Below are 26,606 nucleotides of genomic sequence, written 5' to 3'. Positions count from 1 at the left end.
GATTCACTGGAGGACAATTGTTTGATTCTAGAGGGAGCTATTATACCTAAAGGCAGCAACTTATTAGAAAAATACAGTAAATGAAACAACCAAAATCACCTTCGCTTTCTCATCTTTAACCAGGTTTCTTTTTCCAACATAACATGGGCCTAAACAATGTCATGTACATGCTCTTGCTATGTAAAGAAAAGGATGATAAATGAAGACATATATTTGTTAAAGCAATTTGATGAAGGCGATGTCTCATTTGTTACAACTTTGACCACAGGCTGAATTCTCCCATTTCGAGATTAGGTGCTGTGGTGGGGATGGGAATGGGGAGCATTTCCTGTGATGATGGCTGGTGGGAAAACAGGCCAGATCCTCCACCCTGACCTCATTAATTATGCAACTGGGTGTTTCACGCCATGTTCAGTGGCAGGGCAGGCCTGGATGACAGTCATGTCCTGGTGCCATATTGAAAAGGTGCCCAACATCATAGACCCACTATTGAAGAAAAAAGGTGGACCTCATGAAAAATGAATCTGCTGGACCTTTCAGAGATTGGAAGATGGAGATCCTCCAGTACACCTGATCTGGAAGGTTCACCTGCAGATGCTGTGGTGCTCCAGGGTTGCGGGTGGCCTCCATCCTGAACTCCAGAGGCAGCCCCAGGCATTGGCCAGATGAGACATGACATCAGCACGCCACGTTATTCCGAACATGTTTCATACCGGTGTTACTTTCCCGCCAGCTTCATGGAGAATCTGGCCTTTATCTGCACCCTATTAATGAGATGCTAGTGACATTCATGCTAGCCTCTGGTGGGTTTTCTGACCCGTCATGGTAGGTACCAGCAGAAGATCCTGCTGCAAATTCATGCTGGCATGAAACTGATTTCTGAGCCTCCCACCATCGAACATGCCAATGGGGCTTGGGAAAACTCTGCCCAGGTTTTATTCCCTATGATTCATCGACAAGTTGGTAGAGTGGGCAGATAGGTGGCAGATGAAGTTCAATGTGGAGACGTGTGAGGTGTTGCATTTTGGTAGGAGGAAAATGGGAGAGGCAATATAAAATAAGAGATAAAATTCTTAAGGGGGTGCAGGAGCAGAGGGACTTGAGTGTATAGATGCATAGATCATTGAAGGTAGCAGGACAGGTGGAAAGAGCTGTTAATAAAGCATATGGTGTCCTGGCATTTATTAATAGGGCATAGAGTACTGAACTTATACAAGAAACTAGTTAGACCTCAACTGGGATATTGTGTACAGTTCAGGGTGCCACATTATAAGAAGGATGTGAACGCTCTGGAGAGAGTGCAGTAGAGGGTTACAAAAATGTTTCCAGGGATGAGAAATTTCAATTATGAGGATAGATTGGAGAGGTTGGGACTGTTCTCCTTGGAGAGAAGGCGGCTAAGGGGAGATGTAATAGAGATTGAGTAGATAGGGAGAAACTGTTCCTAGTCGTAAAAGGATCAAGAACAACAGGGCACAGATTTAAAGTGATTTGCTAAAGAAGAAAATGTGATATGTGAAAATGCTCTGTCTGGAGGCAGGTTCAATTGAGGCATTCAAGAGGGCGTCACATGAATGTTTGAATAGAAACAACGTGCAGGTGTATGGGAAAAGGCAGGGAATGCTCATTTGAAGAGGTGGTGCAGACACATTTCTATGATCCTGGAGTCATTAAGGCAGTCACACATAACACTGCTCTTGTAAAGTCTCATACCAGATTCCTCACCCACTAAACCCAACTTCATTATCCAAATTTTGTATAACTAAACAAATTAGCACTTTAATCCATGGACCAAACTATGTCCTGCAGAGGAAGCAACAATTTATAAATTCCACCTCTCTATACAGAAAATAGTATATATAGACTTTTTACGCTTTGTTAAAATTTACCTCTGGAGAGCGACAATTGCAGCCTGTTCATTTTCATTATCTGCTTGTGTGGTACCCAAGTATTGCCAAGCCTGCGCACATACCAACAATGCAAAGAAGCAATAATAATGATTACATACACATTAACACAATACAACTTTAATACTTACATTAAAAGAATACAATTTTTAATAGATAAAATAAAATAGTTTCCTGTAAGGACTCCAACCCATTCTCCCAGTTTCTCCGCCTCCGTCGCATCTGTCCTGGTAATGCTACCTTCAAAAACAGCGCTTCGGAAATGTCTGCTTTTTTTTCTCAACCGAGGTTTCCCCCACACTGTGGTTGGCAAGGCACTGAATCGTGGCCGACCCATATCCTGCGACTCTTCCCTCACCCTTCCCCTCCCTCCCAGAACCATGATAGCGTTCCTTTTGGCCTCACTTTTCACACCACCAGCCTCTGCACTCAAAGGATCATCCTCTGGCATTTTCAACAACTCCAGCATGATACCACCATGGAAGTCATCTTTCTCTCACCATCAGCATTCCACAGGGACCACCCCCTCCGTGATACCCTGGTCCACTCCTCCATTGCCCCAACCCTTCATCCCCTTTCCACGACACCTTCCCATGCAATCACAGAAGGTGTAACACCTGCCCTTTTACCCCCTCACTCTTCAACGTCCAACACCCCAACACTCCTTTCAGGTGAAGCAGCGTTTCACTTGTACCTCCTTCAATTTGGTCTACTGTATTCGCTCCTTCCAATGCAGTCTCCTCTACACTGGGGAGACTAAACTCAGACTGAGTGACTGTTTTGCAGAACACCTTCACTCAGTCTGCAAGCATGACCCAGACTTTCCTGTCATCTTCTGGACACAACATTGAGTTGAATAACTTTAGACGGTGAACTTTCTCCTCCATCTTGACCCATTTTAAAATTTTCTTTCTTTGTCCCAGCCCAAACACCTCCCCCCTCCCCAATGGGCCACTTGTTCTTTAGTTTTGCTTTCACTGAGCACTGGCCTTTGTTCTCCTGTTAACACACTCTGCTACCTTATCTTTATCTCACTATCAGCACCTTCTTTAGTCCTAATGCTACCATTAACACTCGTGACCATGACAACTTTGTCAATCTCTCCTTAACTCCGACCTATAACTGACCGTCTAGTCTACTCCACGTTCCCCTTCAACTACATAATCCATCACATTTTCTTCCCTCTTTGGCTCTTAGAAGAGTCACGCGTACTCGAAATGTTAATTCTGTTTCTCTCGCCACAGATGCTGCCAGATTGGCTTAATTTATTTGGCACTTTTTGGACTTCATTCAGATGTCCAGCATCCACAGTATTTTACTTTAATTTTAGATTTTACTACCAGTTTCATCCTGTTTCAAATTACTCGACTTTTGTATATATATTTTTAATCTTTAATTAGATACAGAACAGATGTACGATTTTCAAATTGGCTGGTGAAAAATGACGAAATGGAAGTTCAAACTTAAATAAAGCACAAGATGGCAGGGCAGGGGATATGTTGCGGCTGTAACATATGTGGGAGCTCATGGACACTGATGATCCACAGCAATTATGTGTTTGTAAGTGGCTGCAGCTCAAAGAACTTTGGTGCAGAGTTGATAAACTGGTGTCTGAGTTTTGGACACTAATATATCAGGGAAGGAGAAAGTTACCTGGACACTTTGACAGCCAGATCCCTGAGGCTGGATATTTCGGATTTGGCCTGTGATCAGGGCTAGATGGATGTGACCTTGAGTGAGGCAGTTAGGAAATAAATATTCCAGGGACACAACCAGCTAAAAGGACAAGTAGAATGGAAGAGGAGGGATTGTCTTGATAATGGAGGATGATTTGCCATAAGAACATTATTGGGGCAATCTAGAACAAGAGGTCATAGCATTAGGCTGAGTAGCAGATTTAAAACAGAGATAAGGAGAAATTACTTCTCTCAAAGTGTCATGAATCTGTGGAATTTACTACCCCGGATTGCAATGGATGCCCGGACTTTGAGTAAATTTAAGGAGGAGATAGGTGGATTTTTAATTAGTAATGGGCCGAAGGGTTGTGAGAATGTGCAGGAAAGTGGAGTTGAGGCCGCGAGGAGATCAGCCATGATAGTATTGAATGGCGGAGTGGGCTCGAGGGGCTGAATGACCTCCTCCTGCTCCTAGTTCTTGGGCGGGATTCTCCGATCGCCGACATCGCTTTCAGCTGGAGAATCCCCGTTTATGCCGGAATTGGGGGCAGCGCCGTGTTTGCGATGCTCCGCCCCCTCAAAACCGGCATACTCGGGGAGTACGCCGCACGCCGTATGGATGGCCTCAGGACATCACCTGAGGCCCTTCCCCGATACTCCGCCCCCCATGGGCCACGTTCCCGACGGCGTGGGACACGTGTGCTCACACCATTCGGGGACCTCAAGTGGCCGCTGCGAACTGAGTCCAGCGCAGTCACGGAACCACAGAGTCCCGCTTTGTACACTGGGAGCTCCGCTTGCCAGAACTCCCCAGTGTAGCGACAGATCGGGATGTCATTTTTAAATGGCGTCCCGATCTGCTAGGCCCCTGAAGCAATCCCCGACTACACCGCCAGCCCGAACACACAATGGGAGGTTCCGCGGCCCCACCCGCACCCTTCCCAATACCAGTCAGGGCACCCTTGGCCCGATCGCGTGTACACCAAAAAATACCAACTTAGCACCTCGACAGTGCCAACCTATCACCACCTATGCCAGTTGGCATCGATCACCACGTATGCCAGTTGACACCAGCAGTTTGCACCACCCTGCCCAAAGGGGGTGCTGCTGGGGGCCTCTGATCCCCTTGGAGAACCCCAAGAATGCCATTCCGTCTGGGTTTTTTTATCCCCCCAAAAATATACTTGATTCATAAAATCTATCATAAACATTTCAGAACATTTCCATCAGATTTACACATTCCCTTGACTTTCTTCCATTCAATTTTGATAACCTTACACACATATCGCTCGTTACGTTACAATTCCTTCTTAAATATTTACATTGTCATGTTTCTTTTATACATTGGAGTGTTAATGACCCAGACCGAGGGGGGTTTACACTGTTACCCGCCCCTCGGTGTAAATTTGCTGGTAAGACCTTACACAGTGGTCTTTCCCCATTGCGCCTTGGCGGCAGCTGCCCCAAGCTTGAGTGCGTCCCTCAGCACGTAGTCCTGGACCTTGGAATGTGCCAGTCTGCAACACTCGGTCGAGGACAGCTCTTTGCACTGGAAGATCAGCAAGTTTCGGGCAGACCAAAGAGCATCTTTCACCGAGTTGATGACCTTCCAGCAGCAGTTGATGTTTGTCTCGGTGTGTGTCCGTGGAAACAGTCCGTAGAGCACAGAGTCCTGCGTCACAGAGCTGCTCGGGATGAACCTTGACAAATACCACTGCACCTCTCTCCAGACCTTCTTTGCAAAGGCACATTCCACAACGAGGTGGGTGACCGTCTCATTTCCCCCACAGCCACTCCGAGGGCAGCGTGCAACGGCACAGAGCCTTCGGGTGTACATGAAGAATCTGACGGGGAGGGCCCTTCTCACCACCAGCCAAGCTAGGTCATGGTGCTTGTTTGTAAGTTCTGGTGATGAGACGTTCTGCCAGATGACTCTGACAGTCTGCTCAGGGAACCGTCCAACGTCCTCCACAGTCTGCTTTTCCCTGAGGGCCTCGAGGACATTACGCGCTGACCACTGCTTCATTGCCTTGTGGTCATAGGTGTTTTTCTTCAAAAACTTTTCCACGAGGGACAGGTGGTACGGCACGGTCCAACTACTTGGAGCGTTCCGCGGCAATGAGGCCAGGCCCATCCTTCTAACACTGGGGATAGGTAGAACCTCAGTATGTAGTGACACTTGGTGTTTGCATACCAGGGGTCCACACACAACTTGATGCAGCTGCACACAAAGGTGGCCATCAGGATGAGGGAGACGTTGGGTTCGTTTTTCCCTCCCTTATCCAGAGGTTTGTACATGGTGTCCCTTCGGACACGGTCCATCTTGGATCTCCAGATGAATTTGAAGATGGCCTGGGTGACTGCTGCGCCGTAGGGTCGGGTAATGGGCCAGACCTGCGCTACGTGCAAGAACACAGAGAGTGCCTCACACCTGATGACCAGGGTTTTTTTTTCCCGCAATGGAGAGGGTGCGTTGCTTCCACCCGCCCACTTTCTGTCCTACCTTGGCGATGCGCTCCTCCCAGTTTTTGGTGCATGCCCCAGTCGCTCCGAACCATATCCCCAGCATCTTCAGGTAATCTGACCTGACAGTGAAGGGGACAAAGGACCGGTCGGCCCAGTTCCCAAAGAACATGGCCTCGCTCTTGCCGTGGTTTACCTTGGCTCCCGAGGCCAGTTCAAACTGGTCGCAGGCATTCAAGAGCCTGCGTACAGACTAGGGATCCGAGCAGAAGACGGCGACGTCGTCCATGTACAGGGAGGCCTTAACTTGCACGCCTCCACTGCCTGGGATCGTCACTCCTCTTATACCCGGATCCTTCCTGATGGACTCGGCAAAAGGTTCTATGCAGCATACAAACAGGGCCGAGGAGAGAGGGACAGCCTGCCTGACTCCAGATTTGATCTGGAACTTTTCTGATTCCCACCCATTGATTGAGACTGCGCTATAGATGTTTGTGTAGAGCAGTTTGATCCAATTGCGAATTCCCTCCCCAAACCCCATTTTGGAGAGCACATCCATCATGTAGGTGTGCGATATTCTGTCAAAAGCCTTCTCCTGGTCAAGGCTGATGAGGCAGGTGTCCACCTTCCTGTCCTGCACGTAGGCGATCGTATCCCTGAGTAGCGCGAGGCTATCAGAGATCTTCCAATGCGGACAGCACTCACCTGAAGTCTCAGAGGCGAAGGGGATGAATTCTAAAGTCTCAGGTCCCTTTAGAATCTGCACATTAGAGTGAGACTAATTCTCTTTCTAATTTGCAGATTTGCCAAAATGTGATCCTGCCCACAATGGGTGGGATTTACATCATGACGTCTTGCAAGATCGCGTTGGATCTTGCAAGGCATTGCGAGCCGCGTAGATCCCAGAAGCGGAGTCTCCAGGCTTTTATTGGCCACGCTGCGCCGCTGTAAGCTGACTTCAGGGGGTTGAGTGGCCTTTCGATCGCGCCCAGTGTTTCAACACTGGTGTACAAAATTATCCGGGGTAGAGATAGAGTAGACAGAATAAAATTATTTCCCTTGGTGGAGAATTCTAGAACCAGGGGACATATATTCAAGATCAGTGGCAGATGGTGTAGAGGGGACATGAGGAAGAGTTTGTTTTACGCAGAGGGTAGTGGGAGTCTGGAATTTGCTGCCCAAGTTGGTGGTGGAGGCAGAGACCATAAAATCTTTTTAAAAGTACAAGGACCTGCTTAAGTGCTGTACGATACAGGGCTGTGGACCGGGTGCAGGAAGGTGCGATTAGAAAGGGCACCTCGGGCTTGCATGGACAAGATGGGCCAAAAGGCCTCCTTCCGTGCTGTCACTTTACTATGATTCTATGCAGTGTAAATTCTCAAAGTCAAGCTTCCAGCAGGTCTAACCTGTTACAAATATTTCCCAACTTGCTACTCTTATGTGCTAGAACAAACAGCTTCCATAATGTATTAATTGAAAAGTAGAATTCTGCGGATGCTGGGGATTGGAAATGAAATTGGAAAAAACAGAGCAAGTTATACAGCATCTGTTTCTCCCGCTCTACACAGATGCTGCCTAACCTGCTGAGTTTGTTCCAACATTTAATACTTCTGCTTTTATTTCATAATGTTTTGCGCGGCTGAAGCAACACTCGTTTTTTTTCATGCAGTGAATGGCATGTACTTTTTATGTGGTTAAGATGCACTAGAAATTGTCTTAATTTCCCCTGTAAACTCCTGAACTCTCCAATTGATAAATTAAATGTTTTTGACAAAAGTGAAATGGAAGAAAATATACACAGGAGCAAGGTAAACCAGCAGGTACAATATCAATGCAATATTTAATGCTGATTTATTTTACCATTTGCCAAAAATACACAGAATTTCTGAAATACCACTTGGTAGTTCTGCTGGATTTGAGCCAATGCATCTAGTGTGGGAGCCGCTTCTGGTCTCAAGCTTCACTTGCCAGAATTTTTGTGTCAGTTTATTTGCATAGCCACTGGAAGATCGCCAGTGTTGTATTATGTACTCTGGGATAACACAGGCTGCAACTGGATGCAGCTTTGACCAAAAGATACTCCAGACCTTGAAGTTAGTTCAATCTGATTTATTGAACCAGTAGTACAGTTAGCACAGTTCTCTATGAGTTCGACTCTCTGCTAACCTAAGTGTGGTTACTCTATCTGACTGAACCAGACTAGCTCTTGCCACGTGCTGGAGGTGTGATACTGTACATACACGTGACTCACTCTGTAGATGTTCATCAGTGGAAAGAGGCAGAGTGTGAGTGCCTCGTGCCTTTTATAGTGAGATACCACCCCTGAGTGTCCTGCCTGTTCATTGGTCATGTCCTGTTCTCGGTGTTCATTAGCTGCCTGTCTGTATATCATTATCTGCATGTCTGCATATCATGACATCTTCCCTTTTTTTGTATGTTTTGTTGGCACATGGGAACGTACTTTCATGTGGTGGCATATATTAACATATTTACAAGCGGTGGCATATGTGAACGTATCTACATGTGAAGACAACTGTCTAATGTGAGAAAACAGAACATAGCAAACAAAACAAATGTTCATAAGTCCAGTCTCTGGGGCTTGCGACTGATCCTTGTCGACCGCCAGAGAGGTGGTGGTGGGGACGACAGCGCCTTGACAGGCGGGATAGAAGCCTGACTGGTGGCCTCATTGTTCGAGATATCAGGTGGTGGCAAAACAACGGACGGAAACGGAGAAGAAAGCGGTTGCGGGCAGGCAACGTTGCGCAGTGCCCGTCTGTTTCGTCGCACAACAGAACCATCAGCCATACGTACAACAGATGAGCGGGGCGCAGCCTGTCGAACAACAACAGCTGGAGCAGACCAGCCACCATCTGGTATCCTGATCCTGACAGTGTCTGCCGGGGATAACACGGGCAAATCGGTGGCATGAGCATCATAGCCCTGCCTTTGCTGGTTTCGGAGCTGCTTCTGCAGCACCGGGAGGTGATCCAGGTCGGGCAAGTGTATGGCTGGAAGTGTCGTCCGCAGGTCCCTGTTCATCAGGGGTTGAGCCGACGACATGCCAGCGGACAGTGGGGTCACCCTGTACGCAAGCAGCACGAGGTACATGTCAGAAGCAGAATCTGCGGCCTTGCAGATGAGCTGTTTCACAATGTGCACCCCTTTTACAACCTTCCTATTGGACTGCGGATAGTGTGGGCTGGAACTGACATGTTTGAAATGCTATGACTTGGCAAGCATAGACCACTCGTGGCTGTTGAAGCACGGGCCATTGTCACTCATGCCTGGAGAACGTCTCCTTACAGGCCTTGATGACGGTCCGAGATGTGAGGTCTGAGAGCTTCACGACTTCTGGGTAATTGGAGAAATAGTCAATAATCAACACATAGTCACGACCATTTGCATGAAAGAAGTCGATGCCAATCTTGGACCACGGGGAGGTCTCGATTTCATGCTGCTGGAGCGTCTCCTTACTCTGCGCTGGCTGAAAGCGTTGAGGACCATGTTCGAGATGTCCTGGCTAATACCGGGCCAGTAGACAGCCTGCCTGGCTCTGTGTCTGCACTACTCGACGCCCAGGTGTCCCTCATGGATTTGGCGGAGCACCAAGCTCTGGAGACTGAGTGGAATGACAATCCGGTCCAGCTTGAGGAGGATACCATCAATCACCGTCAGGTCATCCTTTACATTGTAAAATTGAGGGTACTGCCCTTTCTGTCAGCCATTGGCGAGGTGATGCATGACATGCTGCACGAGGGGGTCTTTGGCTGTCTCCTCGCGGATACGAACCACATTCTAGCACACAAGTGCACCAGTGATTCAATCTGCCGGATGATTTCCAGCGGTTCACTAGGCAATGTGATGGAGCGGGACAATGCATCAGCGATGATGAGCTCCTTGCCAGGCGTGTACACTAAGTCAAAGTCGTACCTTCTGAGTCTGAGGAGGATGCGCTGCAACCGAGGCGTCATATCGTTCAGGCCCTTGTGGATAATGTGGACCAGAGGCCTAAGATCCGTCTCGACAGTGAATGTCGGCAGGCCGTAGACATAGCCGTGAAACTTGAGAATGGCAGTGAGAAGACCCAGGCATTCCGTCTCGATTTGTGCATATCTTGTTTCGGTGGGCGTCATGGCCCTCGATGCGTAGGCTACCAGTGCCCAGGATGAAGTGTCATAGCGTTGAAGCAGCACGGCACCGATGCCATCCTGGCTCGCATCTGTCGGGATCTTCATCTCCCTGTCTGGGTCGAAAAATGCCAAGACGGGTGCAGTGGTGAGCTTGGCTTTCAGCTCCAACCACTCTGCCTGATGTGCTGCCTTCCACTCGAAGACAGTGGACTTTTCACCAGGTTTCGTAGGGCTGTAGTGTGAGGCCAGGTTTGGGATGAACTTGCTCAGAAAATTGACCATGCCCAGGAAGCGCAACACCACCTTCTTGTCTTCAGCGATCTTCATGGCTTCAATGGCCTTGACCTTGTCTGTGGCCAGGCGCACGCCCTGCTGAGAGATCTAGTCACCTAGGAACTTGAGTGTCGACATGCCAAAGCAACATTTGGACCTGTTCAGCTTCAGGCTATTAGCATGGACATGGCGGAATACCTGCTGGAGACGGGAAACATGCTCTTCAGGGGTCATGGACCATATGATGATGTCTTCCACGTACACACGAACCCCTTCAATGCCCTCCATCATCTGCTCCATGATGCGATGGAAGATCTCTGATGCCGAGACAATGCCAAACGGCATGCGATTATAGCAGTATTAGCCAAACGGTGTGTTGAAGGTGCAGAGCCTTCTGCTGAACTCATCCAGCTGGAATTGCCAAAATCCATGTGACGCATCTAACTTGGTGAAAAAACGTGCGTGTGCCATCTGACTGGTGAGTTCCTCCCGCTTCGGGATGGGGTAGTGTTTACGCGTTATATTCTTATTGGGATCCTTGGGATTAATGCAGATGCGCAGGTCTCCCGAAGGCTTTCTAACACATAGCATCGAGCTGACTCAGTCAGTCGGTTCGGTTACCTTGGAAATGATGCCCTGTTGCTGAAGATCCTTGAGCTGTGCCTTCAGGCGCTCCCTCAGCATAGCCGGGACCCGGCGTGGTGCATGGATCACTGGCTTGGCATCAGGTCGTAGCAGAATCTTGCATCGATATGGCAGCATGCCCATCCCATCGAACAAATCCGGATACGGAGTGAGGATGTCGTCAATGCCGGCCTGACGACCCACATTGGAAGATGTTGTGTAAACCCGCTGCACGAGGTTCAGCTGCTTGCAGGCATGCGCGCCAAGTAGGGATGCCCTGTCTGGCTTGACAATTTCAAAACGTAACCGTGCATGGGTGCTCCGGTTGGAGACAGGTAGATGGCAGGATCCCAGTGCCGTGAGCATTTCCGTTGTAGTCCAGGAGCCTGCTGGAAGGACCTTGGGGGGGCTTCCTGATGCATTTGAAATCTGCCTGCGAGAGGAGGTTGGCACCTGTGTCCAGCTTAAACTGGATGGAGCAGTTGTTGACCTGCATCACCGCACGCCATTCGTCCACAGAATCCACAGCGAGGTTGGATTGACTTTGTGATGAGTTGGATGCGGCATATTCGCATTTGGTAATGATGCCCACACAGTAGGCGGAGTCCAGGCATTCTTCCTCTGGATCCGTTGTGCTGCCAGGATCAGAATCCTGTAATCGGTGTTGCACACTATGAACACGCCGTCGTCGGAATTGGGAGCGCTGGACCCTGACTGGTGGTGCAGCCCTGCACAAGGTTGCATAGTGTCCAGGCTTCCTGGAGTTTAAACATCGCCTGCCTCTTGCAGGGCAGTGTTTCTTTAAGTGGGCGTTGCTGCAGTTCGAGCACGTCATGACGTCGGCATCCTGACGCTCCGCGCATCGTCGCACATACGCAGTGCGGGTGTCGGCCGCTTCGTTAGCCCGTTCATATCGCGCATGCGTGGGGCCCCGGGAAAAGCGTGCAAAATGGCTACTTTCATCAATGCTGAGGCGCTGCATCCGGGCGATGGCCTGCACACTCTCTGCCTCGTGGGAGGCAAGTTTCTCATTTTCAGCCGATTTGTACTGGGCATAGCGATTTTTGGCGTGCTCATGGACTGTGCATGTTTCAATCACGACTGGCAGGATCGTATGTTTGATTTTCAGTAGCTGCTCTCTCAGAGGATCAGAGTGAATTCCAAAAATGATTTGGTCTCTGATCATGGAGTCAGCAATATCACCAAAGTTGCAGGACAGCGCTAGCAGGCGGAAGTTAGTTAAGAAGGAGTTGAAAGATTCATCTTTACCTTGTAGATGCTGTTTGAATATGTAGCGCTCTAAGATTTCATTGGTGTCCACTTCACAGTGACTGTCAAACTTGTCCAGGATGGTCTGAAACTTTGTCTTGTCCTGGCCTTTGGTGAAGAGAAAAGAGTTGAAGAGTTCGGTGGCTTGATCACCCGCTGTTGAGAGAAGCGGGATCTTCTTTGCATCAGACGAGGTCAGAAGCTTCGGTGTACAGCAGAAACTTTTGCTTGAATGTCCGCCAGTTGGCACGGAGATTGCCGGAGGTCCTGAGCTGGTGAGGAGCCTGATTCTTCTCCATGGTGCCGGGATACATTCGCTGGTCATCACGGAACGGACTGAGGTAAACCACCTAGATTAAGCAGTCTCCTGGTAGCATGTAGTGTTATGTACTCTGGGATAACACTGGCTGCAACTTTAACCAAAAGATACTCCAGACCTTGAAGTTAGTTCAATCTGATTTATTGAAACAGTTAGCACAGTTAACACAGTTCTCTATGAGTTTGACTCTCTGCTAACCTAAGTGTGGTTACTCTGTTTGACTGAACCAGACTAGCTCTTTTCCACGTGCTGGAGGTGTGATACTGTACATACACCCTGACTCACTCTGTAGATGTTCATCAGTGAAAAGAGGTGGAGTGTGTGTGCCTCATGCCTTTGAAAGTGAGGTACCACACCCGAGTGTCCTGCCTGCTCATTGGTCATGTCCTGTTCTCGGTGTTCATTAGCTGCCTGTCTGCATATCATTATCTGCATGTCTGCATATCATGACAGCCAGCGTAAACCCATGTAAAAGAGAAGTAATGTTTTGGGTGCTAAGAAATGAGCTTTTAAGAAGCCAAGTTTAACAGCTCTTTGCAGCAATCAGCTGGGGCGGCAGCAGAGAAGTAGGATGGCATTTGGATCACTAAGTACAACACAGGAATGGGGAGCCATTTGGAGTAGGCTATTTGGCCTCTCGAGATCTGACTGTGGCCTCAACTCCACCTTGCTGTCTGGCCCCTGCCTACCACCCCCCCCTCCCCACCCCACTTACTCCTCAACTCCCTTGCTGATCAACAATCTGTCTAATGAGCTTATCATTCCAAAGATGAGGTTAGGTGGATTGACCATGCTAAATTGCTTCCTCATGTCCAAAGATGTGCAGGTTAGATGGGGTTATGAGGTTAGGGTGGGGGAGTGGGCCTAGCAAGGGTGCTCTTTCAGAGGGCCGGTGCAGACCCGATGAGCCAAATGGCCTCTCTCCGCAATATAGGGATCCTATCATTCTTTGAACATACTCAATGACCCGGCCTCCACTGTAAGACAGGACTGGTCAGGTAGAGCATTGGCCATTCCTTTAAGAGCCCCATAACTACATTTTCACACGACTGTCTGGCTAAAAAGAGCATAAGCAAGGGGTCTTAAAGTGGTATGTAATTACCTTCCTAAATTACAATTTTTTTTCCTTTATTTGTTTCATGGGATGTGGCCATCACTGGCTGGCCCAGCATTTATTGCCCATCCCTGAGGGCATTTAAGAATCAACCACATTGCTGTGGTTCTGGAGTCATGTTTAGGCCAGACCAGGTAAGCACGTTAGATTTCTCCCTCAAGGACATTAGTGAACCAGATAGGTTTTTATGACAACTGACAATGGTTTCATGGTCATCATTTGACATTTTAATTCCAGATTTTTTATTGAATTCAAATTCCACCATCTGCCCTGGCCGGATTCGAACCCAAGTCCCCAGAGCATTATCCTGGGTCTCTGGAATATTAGTCCAGTGACAATACCACTACACCACTGCTTCTCCCTACTTGCACATACAGTCCTCATACCTCTTCCTCCACGTCAACAAGATACCATGGGCAGCACGGTAGCATTGTGGATAGCACAACTGCTTCACAGCTCCAGGGTCACAGGCTCGATTCCGGCTTGGGTCACTGTCTATGCGGAGTCTGCACATCCTCCCCGTGTGTGCATGGGTTTCCTCCCGGTGCTCCGGTTTCCTCCCACAGTCCAAAGATGTGCAGGTTAGGTGGATTGGCCATGATAAATTGCCCTTGGTGTCCAAAATTGCCCTTAGTGTTGGCTGGTGTTACTGGGTTATGGGGATAGGGTGGAGGTGTTGACCTTGGGTAGGGTGCTCTTTCCAAGAGCCGGTGCAGACTCGATGGGCCAAAGGTCCGCCTTCTGCACTGTAAATTCTATGATAATCTATGATAATACCACCAAATTACTTGCAACAACTGTCCCAATACATCTGTAAAATAATCCAAAATTGCTACCCTTGCACACAATGTATGTGGGACTCAGGGCATCAAAGGGGGCATCCCACACAACGGGAGATACTCCCTACAAGGTGCATGCCATGAAATTGATAAGAAGGAACTCTGCTCTTGTATTGGGAGATTTAAGCCAGAATGCGAGCAATAGGTTTGTGATGGCGTACAAGATTGTTTTTACATGTCAGTTATGGGATGTGGGCATTGCTGACAAAAGACAGCATTTATTGCCCATCCCCAATTGCCATGGCATTTGTGAAAAACCTTCTCTGTTTCCTTAATCCCAACAGAGATATGGTCACCCACTCTTAGTTTGTACTATAATAAAAAAAGAATGTGTTGGAATTACACAACAGGTTTGGAAGCCCCTGTACAGGGAGAAACAGGGGATAGGATGCTCTGCCCCACCTCGCCACATTTCTGTTTCACCCCGCCGGCGGGATGCTCCGTTATGCTGGCTGGTCAATTGGGTTTCTCATTGTGGAGCAGCCCCACGCTGTCGGGAAACCCCCGGGCTGCCGGCAAAACGGAGCATCCCGCGGCAGAGAATCCAGCCCGCGGTCTATGCTTCATGTTAAATGACTCTTTTTCAGAAATTAGCTTGTACCCTCCTTTTTTGCAGATTCACGAAAATAACAGGAAGAAGACAATGAAGGAGAGACTGCACTTCTTCCACATTGACTGTGACAAGACAAACATGATGAAGATGAGGAAGTTACAATCTAGGCCACCCTGGACCTTCACTTTCCCTGTTTTCCTCTGATGCAATTTCTGCTGTCTCATCTCATTACTCGCTCTTTCATTCCCAAGTGTCATCTCAGATACTTTCAACTCAAAAGAACTAGATTATGTAAGTGAAGATGTCAAATTTTGTGATTTTTAGAGCAGGAAGAATCTGGAGAAATGGATAATGATGGAAATTGAGACCTCACTGTAAACTGTAGGTAAAAACCCCTTTTGAGAACCTCTATCTACCACATGCCGTGGTATGAACCCATCCCGTCAGCAACAGGATATTTATAGGACAGTTCCATGCTAATTTTTTTTTTACTAGAGAACATTGACACACTGACAATGTTTCCAAAAATATGACTGTCAGTGCGTTATGCTAAAATTAGCATTTATGTTCCTTGGGTACAGAGGGTTAATGCAGGGCAAATCCAAGAAAGAGGCATACCTTGGTGATACTCAAGCATTCCCCAGTTGCTCTCTAGAATGCTATTAATGAAGGGCCATGTGAAGAGACTTTGTATTTATATTACTAGAAACAAACACCGTGGGATGTTTAACTATGTTAACATCACCACGCAGATATAAATTGTTGTATATCAGTTTCAAACTTCACGGTAGGTTCCAATGGTTTTCAATGAAAAAGCATTATAAACTGTTTTGTATCATTGGGCATAGCCCCATTAACAGTATATCAAAGTTTGATTTGCTGGTGAAAGCCCCTTTCAAATGTTACAATTACAATCAGAGTATTAGCATATAATCCATTTAATTTCTGCTCGTAACAATAAAGTGATATATATACTTTATTGAAGAAAACAGTTCTCCAGCTACCCCAACTGCATACTGATAATTCATTTAATTGAAAACTGCAGTGGAATGCATTGAACATTATATGTTAATAATGGGTCCACATATATAGGAAATCTAGACCGGAATACTCTGATTGTTTTGATTCAATTTTCCTGCCGGCAACGCAGGCCCTCCAGCGGGTTTCACGGCAGCGCAGGGTAGTTACAATTGGTCGGAGGATAGAACCCCCGCTACCAGCGAAAGGCAGGTAGCCGAGGAACATACGGCTGGTGGACCAGGGAATCCCGCCCCTAATGTTCTTATATATCTTACCTCTTTGAGAACAAGCAAAATGCATCTCATATTTGTAAGAACACAGTGCTACACATTATGCATTACATAAACTTCTACAATTGTTAACATATTTCACTTTTTTAATATACTTATGATTGCTGAACATCATTAGCCTACCTCTGCATCATAGGGGTCCTGCAAAATTGCTGATTCCAACAGTAAGACTGCATTGGGCAGATCTCCTTCTTTCTGCTTTTTTATTGCTTCCTCAAATGCATTGGGCCAGTCTTTGAAGGGATTGTCAGTGTGAAAATAATAACCCTGTAAGCAAAGGTCAATTGAAGTGAACATCTCATGATGAAAATCATAAGAATTGTTTATCGAACTTCGAGAACAAAATTGTTCTGCTGACTGATAGCTTTATAGGCATTATACTGCATATAATTTATTCACTATTATCTTGCTATTCATGATTACATTGATTAAATTGCTTCATTCCTAATTATCTCCAAAAGGATCCATTCAACATTTGTTCGACTCCTTCCAGCCCTCATTAATTTGCTGTTTTAACTGGTTAGCACTACAATTACCGGGTGGAGGTCTTCCAAAGCAGTGCAGAGTATCCTGCTGCCTCTGAGCCAGAGGCTCCAGTTTTGAGCCCCATCTCAGCACGTGATGGCCAAGGAAGATGCGTTCATAACGTGACCAAAGAGGTTAAGTATCAACCTGTAAATTAATCCTTCTAACACATGCCAATGGCAGGCAGTGCAGATGAACAAGGAGCATGAGTAGGCCACTCAGCTCTTCGAGCTTGATCTGCCAGTCAATAAGATTATGGCTGACCTGATTGTAACCTCGACTTAACATTCCCACCTACCCCCAATAACCTTTCACCCCCTTGCTATTCAAGAATTTTTCTAGCTCTAGAAAGAGAGTTCCAAAGACTCCATAACAGTGGGAGAGATTCCTGGCCAGCTATGTGATGGAGAGAATATTGGAGCCTCTGCCATCATTATCCATGAGCTCCAGACTACAATATACATGTACAAAATGCATGTTGTCAGCACCTCAGACACCATGAGCAAACTGTAACTCACCACCATTACTACACGTACTCACATCAATCCACTATTCATTACTTGGGCTCTGTTTCATATGAGGCAGACAATTAGAATCCATCTTATGTAAAGAATGAGGTAATAGTACATTAAAGGTTTGAACTTTTTTCAGCTATATTTTCCTCACTTTTGTCCTGTACAGTATATTAACTCATTATTATACTGCAAGCATTCATTGTCACCATTTTCAGATATATTTTGAATATACAAGAGAATCAAACAACCAAACATTTAATAGTTACAAAAAATGTATTCTAAAGCAACATTTTGTGAAGGTCATATTTAAAAAATCACCTTTTCATGTGGGGAGACGGTTGTATTTGCTGGAGGCTGCTCACTTCCTGCAATCCAATTCCTACGTGCCATTTCCTCCCATTCATCTTGCATTTTATCCCAGAATTCTGTGTCAGACTGGGAGAGAACAATAAAATACAAAAGCTAAAGTGCTTCAATCACAAGATAATTTCAATTCAATAAAACCATAGAGAATACTTGGCAGCAATTTGTTAAGTGCAGATGTCCAATTAAACTGATGCTTTCTATAAGCCACACCAGAATGATGTACTTGCTAAATGGGATTGAATTTGACCGCGACTGCTGAAGAAGAAAATAGAAAGGGTAAGCCGACTTTACAATATATGGTGCTCTAGAGGCCTCTTTTAGGATAGGTTTCAAAGATATCCTTTGAGTGACAATCCAACCTCAAGAATGCTAGTTGCTTTTGATAATTATACATATTCCACTATGCATACTAATGGTGAAGTAAATTTTTTTCTGAAATTAATAATTTGTTTTTATCAAATTGTGATTACAATTGCCCTTTTCACAATCCTAAGAAGCAGGATATATCTACGGAGTAATATACCATCAATTGGTTAAGTCTTTGGCACTACTTAATTTCAATTATGGGCGGCACGTTCGCACAGTGGTTAGCACTGTTGCTTCACAGCTCCAGGGTCCCAGGTTCGATTCCGGCTTGGGTCACTGTCTATGCGGAGTCTGCACATCCTCCCCATGTGTGCGTGGGTTTACTCCGGGTGCTCCGGTTTCCTCCCACAGTCCAAAGATGTGTGGGTTAGGTGGATCGGCCATGCTAAATTGCCCATAGTGTCCAAAATTGCCCTTAGTGTTGGGTTGGGTTACTGGGTTATGGGGATAGGGTGGAGGTGTGGACCTTGGGTAGGGTGCTCTTTCCAAGAGCCGGTGCAGACTCGATGGGCCGAATGGCCTCCTTCTGCACTGTAAATTCTATGATTCTATGATAAATTGCCCCTTAAGTGTCCAAAAAGGTTAGGTGGGGTTGCTGGTTTACAGGGATAGGGTGGAGGCGTGGGCTGAAGTGTGATGCTGTTTCCAAGGGCCGGTGCAGACTCAATGGGCCGAATGGCCTCCTTCTGCACTGTAAAGTCTATGATTCTATCATCATAGGCCAATTCATTCATTCCAGGAACCAATCTGGTGAACCTTCAGTGCACTGCCTCCAAGGCAAATATGGATATGGCCACCAAAACTGTGCACCTTACTCCAGGTGTGGTCTCAACACGCCCTATACAACTGTAGCAAGACTTCTTTACTCTTGTACTTCAATTGCCTCACCATAACAGCTAATATGCTGTTGGCCTTCCTAATTGCTGTATCTGTCTGCTAACTTTGTGTTCCTTGCACAAATGTACCCAAGTTTCTCTGAACATCAACATTTAAAACGTTAACACCTTTTAAAAAAATCTTCCACACTTCGATTCTTACCACCAAAGTAAATAAGTTCTCACTTCCGCCCCCCCCCCCCCCCCATTAAACTCCACCTTGTTACCCACTCACTTAACCTGCCTATATCTCATATGAACATACAAATTAGGATCAGGAGGCCATTCAGCCCCTTGAGCCTGCTCTCCCATGACTGACCTGGTTGTGGCCTCAGCTCTAGTCTTCTGTCTACCCCCAATATTCTTTGACTCCCTGGTCAATCAAGAATTAATCTAACTCAGCCTTAAAAATAATCAATGACCCTGCCTCCACTGCTCCCTGGCTAAGAGAAAATCCAAAGACTAACAACCCTGAGGAAAAAAACTGTCCTCATCACCACCTTAAATGGGAGACCTCTTATTTTTTAAACTGTGCCCCTAGTTCCAGTTCTCCCACACTGGGAAACATACTCTCAGCATCTCCTCAGCATCTTGTAGATTTCAATAAGATCATCTGTCATTCTTTTAAACTCTAATGGAAACAGGCTAAATGTTTGCAACCTTTTCTCATACAATAACACCTTCACCCCAGGAAGTAGTGAACTTTTTCTGAACTGCTACCATTTCTTAAGTAAGGAGGCCTAAAGTGTACAGTACTCCCGAAGTGGCTTCAACAATGTCCTGTGTAACTTTAGCAAAACTTTCTTTTTATATTCAATTCCACTTGCAATAAACAAAACATTCCATTTGCCTTCCTAATCACTTGCTGTACCTGAGAACGTCCTTATTCTGATTCATGTACCAGGATACGCAGATCCTGCTGTGCCTCTGCAAACTCTCTCCATTTAAATAATATGCTACTTTTATATGCTTCCTTCTAAATTGGACATGGTCACAAATTTACATATCATGTTCCATCTGCCAAATTTGTACCCACTCATTTCACCTAGATATATCTTTTTGCAGACTCATGTTCTCTTCACAACTTACTCTTCTACTTATCTGTGTACCATCAGCAAATTTAGCAAATGTACATTCAGTCCCTTTATCCAAATCATGATATCATCTGTAGACCTCATCCCTGTGGTAATCCAGTTGTTATAACTTGCCAACGCGAAATGACCCACTTATCCCTACTCTCTGCTTTATGTTAGCTAACCCATCCTCTATCCACGCTAATATGTTACCCCTTATACCATGATCTCTTATTTTGTGTAGTAACCTTTAATGTTGCACCTTACAAATGCCTTTTGGAAATCTATCACATCTAAAGATTTCCCTTTATCAACGTTACTTGTTACTTCCTTAAGCAGTAATAAATTTGTCAAACATGATTTCCCCTTCACAAAACTCTTTTGAGTCTGTGTGATTGCATTAAGATTTTCAACGTGCCCTGTTATAACCTCTTTCACAATAGATTCTAGCACTTTCCTTATGACAGATGTTAGGCAAACTGGCCTCCTTTAATGCTTTTCATCTCCTTTGTTTCTTGAATAGAGGAGTTACATTCACTGTTTTCCAATCTGATGCGACCTTTCCGGAATCTAACTAATTTTTCAAAATTTAAACCAATGCGCAACCACTACTTTAAGGATGCAAGCCATCAAGTCCTGGGACTGCCTTTTGTTCTAAAAGTTTTCTTGGTATCCTTTCCCTGGTGATTGCAGATGTTTTCAGTTCCTCCCTCCCTTCCACTTCTTGATTTACAAGTATTTCTGGTCGTTATTTGTGTCGCCTACAGTGTAGATAGACACAAAAATCTGTTCAATGCTTCCGCCATTTCCTTATTTCCCATTATTAATTCCCCATTCTCATTCCCTGCAGATCCAATGCTAATCGACTATCTGCTTATACATTTCTAGCTAGTTTTCTCTCAGATGCTAATTTCTTCCTCATTATGTTTTAGCTATTCATTGGTTTTTAAATACTGTCCAATCTCCTGGCCTACCACTAACCTTTGTAAAATTGTGCACAGTTTCTTTCAACTTTATGCCATCTTTAACCAGCCATGGGTGGTGCGGTGAATGTATTGCTGCTACAATTCACCACTGTATTGTGTTGTATTATGTTGATGCCCTTATGGGCTCCGCCTGAGGCTCCGCCCCCTCAGGGGTGGTATATAGATCTGCAGCCTGTCGGCAGCACTCAGTACAGTGCAGTCGCAGACAGGCACTGATCTAGCTTATTAAAACCACTGTTCACTTCTACTAATCGTCTCGTGTGAATTGATGGTCGCATCAGGTGGTACATCCTTCTTCTAGAGTCTTTCCTTCTCCCTGGAATGTATCTATTGAAAGTTATGAAATATCTCCTTAAATTTCTGTCTCTGACGGCACGATCTATCCAAATGGGAACAGAGTCTCATTACAGGCGCATTAAGCCGGGTGTTTCCCGGCGCTCGGAGAGCCAAGAAACACTGCGATATTGAACAGGACTCTATTCCCATTCGAGTAGATCTGGGGTCTCAGCGGGGAACTCCCTGATGAGGCCGACCTAGTCCCAGTTTCTGCACTGAGGAGCTCCGCTCGACAGAAATCCTCAGTGCAGAAGGAGATCAGGAGCCATTTTTAAATGGCATCCCGATCTCTCAGCCCCCCCCCCCCCCCCCCGACGTGACCCTTGAACCCGTCCAAAGCTCCAACTCACCCACAAGGGGGTCCCCAGGCCCCCTTGCACCCATGCAGGGCACCACCCGGCCCGATCCCTGTCACGGGAAAAATGCCAGCTTGACACTGCCAACTTGGCAGTGCCCCTGCTAGTTGGCAGTTCCACCTGAACACCCTCCCACAGTGTGTTGGGGCTTGTGGGGGGGGGGGGGGGGGGGAGATGGCTTGGGGCCATTTTTAAATGGCCTCCCGATCTCTCGATACATTGAGGCGTTCCGGCGAGTGGAGCTCCTCAGTGCACAAAGCGGGGCTCTGTACGACCTCGCCCACGCATTTCCCGCTGAGGCCCCCACCTTAAGCGAGTGTTGTTTTATAGCGCGGGAAAAACCTGGCTAAATATGCTCGCTATGGGACTTTGTTCCCATTTAGTTAGATCATGCCAATTGTTTTTAATCTCTGAAAACCTAGAGCACTTTTTATTTTACCTTGTAAGGAGTTTTCTTACTTAAAGTTATAACTATAGTCCTCAGTATTTATAGCAGACATGCTGGCATTTTAATGATGTGACTGTAGTAAATGGTGTACAGCCGATAAGCAAAAGACAGTGGTGCAACAAACCTCACTTGTCACTTCATTGTAATAGTTGGGAAAATAATGAGACTATTACACTGCACTTTTACACCCTGCTTCCATGCTCGGCAACTTCCTTAATCAAAAACCAGTTTCAGCCAATTACATGCTCAGAGACCACTTTCAGGAGTACTGAAGTACCGATCTCCAATTCATTTTAATGGAGCTATCACTGATTGGAAGCTCATGGAGATGATCCAACTGAATAACAGGGAAAGGATTGAGTGGCAGAGTAAGGCTGGAAAGTAATGTGATAAGTCTGGCCAAAAAAAGCTGGCACAATTTTATTATAATAATCTTTATTAGTGTCACAATTAGGCTTACATTAACACTGCAATGAAGTTACTGTCAAAATCCCAGAGTCACCACACTCCAGCGCCTGTTCGGGTACACTGGGGAGAATTCAGAATGTCCAATTCACCTGACAAGCCAGTCTTTCGGGACTTGTGGTGGGCAACACGGTAGCATTGTGGATAGCACAATTGCTTCACAGCTCCAGGGTCCCAGGTTCGATTCCGGCTTGGGTCACTGTCTGTGCGGAGTCTGCACATCCTCCCCGTGTGTGCGTGGGTTTCCTCCGGGTGCTCCGGTTTCCTCCCACAGTCCAAAGATGTGCAGGTTAGGTGGATTGGCCATGATAAATTGCCCTTGGTGTCCAAAATTGCCCTTAGTGTTGGCTGGGGTTACTGGGTTATGGGGATAGGGTGGAGGTGTTGGGTAGGGTGCTCTTTCCAAGAGCAGGTACAGACTTGATGGGCCGAATGGCCTCCTTCTGCACTGTAAATTCTATGATAATCTATGAAACCGGAGCACCTGCAGGAAACCCATGCAACCACGAGGAGAACGTGCAAACTTTGCAAAGATAGTGACCCAAACCGGGAATCGAACCCGGGTCCCTGGCGCTGTGAAGCAACAATGCTACCACTGTGCTACCGTGCTTCCCTTTTCTGTGCAAAAGCAGTGTCTTTGCACATGACCTCTATGGTACTGGCAAATGGTTGGCATCATTTGCCAGATATAGGCATGCCTATAGGCACTGCATGAAGGGTGTAATGGTGGTGAATATTTTGCCCAAGTATCTACATTTAGTTTGCCTCACCTGACAAGGCAAGTACTGTTTAAGAGATCATATTTTACATTGTATTTCATGACTAGCTCTGGAATTTCCTCAGGAACAATACGGAAGATGTAATTACCATAGAAATTGAATATATTTGAATCTGTATTGGGGTATTTACAGAATTGTTTTTTGGATTCTCATTTTATTGATCGTTAAAGAGTCTCACTTTGTTTTTCGATATTATGGTTCAGAACAAGTTTTAGTCATCATAAATTACAAGCGGAAAAGGCTTCTGAATATAGTCACCCACACAAGACAATGCCAGTGAAACGTATGCAGCACTTCAAGCAGAATTTAAAAGGTGTGAAAAACTGAGTTAATTATTGACAGGGTTTCAATTGAGAAAGATCAAGCATTCGTACCCATTCATTACAGTTTAACAAAAAAAGGAAGCAATGTCACATTGTTTGGAATCTTTTCAATCCATTCATTCTGATGCTTGTGTGATGAAGGAGAAGTTGAAGGCCTGTATTGCGGCTCATCATTGAGGTTGCAAAGGGTAAGAAAGATGAAGTCAATCTGATTATGACACAGCTGCATATTCTATTCATTAAATGATTAAATAACATCAACTCTGTTGCTAACAAAGCAAAAAAGAGGAAGAAAAGAAAAAGTGAGGTAAGAGCATCAGCAGTTGCAAGGTTCAAGGTACGGTTGAGTTAATGTAAAAGACTGCGATAAACCCTAATCGTAGAAGAAAGTAAGGATACGCAGCATGCATTTATGGGGCTTAAAAATAAGAGAAGTAAGGATAATATCCGATCAGAAGTATTTAAAAGACTACTGCACACTGAAAGTATAGATCTTCCATTTTTGCAATCCATTCTGTAGAAAGGGGTATGTTATCTTTAATGTACAAGCTGTAAAGATTTGTCCAGTCATGTTCTGCACTCTTAATCTCAGGAAAAAAATTGTTAAAAGGTTCCGAGACCTCAACTGCAGCCTTTGCTCTTTCAAACTCTTCCTCTGTTGAATGATTCCGGGTCAGGGAAGCACTTCCCCAGCGCTGTTCCTTGGTCATCCGAGTCTGCAAATTAAGAGAAACATAACTTACATTACAATGGAAATGACCAAAAAGACTCATGAAAATTCTTATTTTTTCCAAATTTCTCTATTTAAACATCTGGGGCGGGATTCTTTGATCCTGAGCTTAAGTGTTGACGCCATCGTAAACACCGTTGCATTTCTCAACGGCGTCAACATGGCCTCAGGAGCAGAGATTGTGACCCCTCCAGGGGGCCAGCACTGCACTGGAGCAACCCACGCTGCTCCAGCTGCCGATCCCCGGCGTCAGATGGGCGCCGCGGGTCTGCGCATGCCCAGTGGGACCGGTGCCAATGCGTGCATGCCCAGTGGGAGCAGCGCCAATGCACGCATACACAGTGGCTCCCTTCTCCGCACCGGCACGCAACATGGCGTGGGGCTACAGGGGCCGGCGTGGAAAAAAAAGAAGCCCCCAGCCCGAGAGACCGGCCCGCCGATTGGTGGGCCCGGATCGTGGGCCAGGCCACAGCGGAAGGCCCCCCCCTAGGGTCAGACACCCCTCCGCCCCCCCCGGCCAGGCCGCCCCCGGATGGATCCATGCCGAGGTCCCGCCGGGTAAGAGGTGAGAACGGCGCCAGCGGGACTCGGCTTTTTTTGTGTGGCCGCTCTCCCATCCCGGGTGGAAAATCGCCGGGGGGGGTTGGGCCCACTCGACCGCCGCTGCGCCAACAGTGCGATTCTCCGCTTTCCGGAGAATCGGCGGACTGGCGTCGGAGCGTCGTGGTGCGACTCACGCCCCCGGCGATTCTACCGCCCGGCCCGGGGTGAGAGAATCCCGCCCCTGTTGTTTTGTCAGACGAAATTCATGAAATTACAAAGTTTTATGCTGTGCACTGTGGAAGAGACTTGGGGCCCGAGTCTCCTCCGTTCCTTTTGGGCCCCTCCCACTATTCCCGGAGAATATCAGGAGAGCTCCGAATCGGGAATTGCACCGGGTGCCGAATGGAGTGCAATGCTCCCAGCCTGTAGCACCAGACACAGTCTGGTTCACGCCCAAATTAACTTAAATATGCAATTCCCCGTTGAACAGGAGTATCCTGGGTTCCAGGATTCACTGCTCCCACTGGCACAACACAAGGCTGACGTGAATCACTACTGGTTTCCAAAAACGGAAACCAGTCATGATGGCCACACCGGGGGGGGGGGCTTGGAGGCCATTGAAGCCCCGGGTGGTTGGGGAAATGGCTGGTTAGTGCCCTTGAACCAGCAACCTGCTACTGCCTGCCAGAGTGGCACTGGCAAGGAGCGTGACCTGAAGGGGGTCCGAAAAGGGAGTGGGGCCATAGTCGACCCCATAGAAGGGCATCACTCACTTGGTGGGGGGGGGGGGGGCTGCTCAGATACCAGTGAAGATGGGTGGGGGTTTTAGCCAGGTCACTCTCATCCTTGTGTGGTGCTGGGGAGGGGGTTGGGGGTTGACCTGGCTTTTAGTGATTCGGGGCGGGGGGTTCAAGGGTTGGGGATGTTGCCCATGTCTGGAAGGTTGTGAGGTCCGTTAGTGGGGAGGGGGGAACCTTCAACTTTAGATTTGAGCCCGATCTCGGAGGAATCGGTCTTGCTGGCATCGTTAGGTTCCCACTCCAAAACAAATCGTAAACGTGGTTGAATTGCGAATTGATTCGCCTCAAACCAGCCAGCGGGAATTTCCTGCTGGAGACAATGGACAACGCTTAGAAATTCTTTGGAAGAATTGGGAAATGGAGATCCGATTACATGCACATTCATTGCAGACCAGTCAACAAAGCAAATAGCATGCTCAACTAAACTACCAAATTAGTCAATTATACAATAGAGTTTCCTTTCCTCTGCCCCTAGGAAATGGGAGCACAGGTCCAATATGTATAATGTCAACCCAGCCATATAGCCCCAGATTTATGGCTGGCTCCCTAACTGAGCAGTGATCAGCCTGCATCTGCAGTAGGAACATGCTCAAAGTTAGAGTGAAAGGAAGGTGGAAGGAAGAATTCCTAGACCATCTGT

At 46.7% G+C, this 26,606-nt stretch overlaps 1 protein-coding gene and 1 long non-coding RNA gene across 4 annotated transcripts in view; one reads left to right on the top strand and one right to left on the bottom strand.

Annotated features, from left to right (window-relative positions):
• Window positions 1-26,606, bottom strand: part of LOC140389799 (PEX5-related protein-like) — a 293,828-nt gene that overhangs the window by 36,594 nt on the left and 230,628 nt on the right. For all 3 annotated transcript variants that reach the window (XM_072474334.1, XM_072474335.1, XM_072474336.1), the window contains 4 exons: window positions 24,514-24,609; window positions 17,839-17,955; window positions 16,604-16,747; window positions 1,890-1,960 (listed from right to left, as the gene is read on the bottom strand). In XM_072474334.1, the coding sequence (XP_072330435.1) occupies window positions 1,890-1,960; window positions 16,604-16,747; window positions 17,839-17,955; window positions 24,514-24,609 (428 nt within the window). The remainder of the gene's footprint in view (window positions 1-1,889; window positions 1,961-16,603; window positions 16,748-17,838; window positions 17,956-24,513; window positions 24,610-26,606) is intronic.
• LOC140389800 (uncharacterized) overlaps window positions 24,064-26,606 on the top strand; it is a 42,747-nt gene continuing 40,204 nt past the window's right edge. Inside the window, exon 1 of the long non-coding RNA XR_011934481.1 lies at window positions 24,064-24,200. This is a non-coding gene — a long non-coding RNA (uncharacterized lncRNA). The remainder of the gene's footprint in view (window positions 24,201-26,606) is intronic.

The sequence above is a fragment of the Scyliorhinus torazame genome, chromosome 14, assembly GCF_047496885.1.
Source record: "Scyliorhinus torazame isolate Kashiwa2021f chromosome 14, sScyTor2.1, whole genome shotgun sequence".
Classification (NCBI taxonomy): Eukaryota; Metazoa; Chordata; class Chondrichthyes; order Carcharhiniformes; family Scyliorhinidae; genus Scyliorhinus; species Scyliorhinus torazame.
This window is presented reverse-complemented; position numbering and strand designations above follow the sequence as displayed.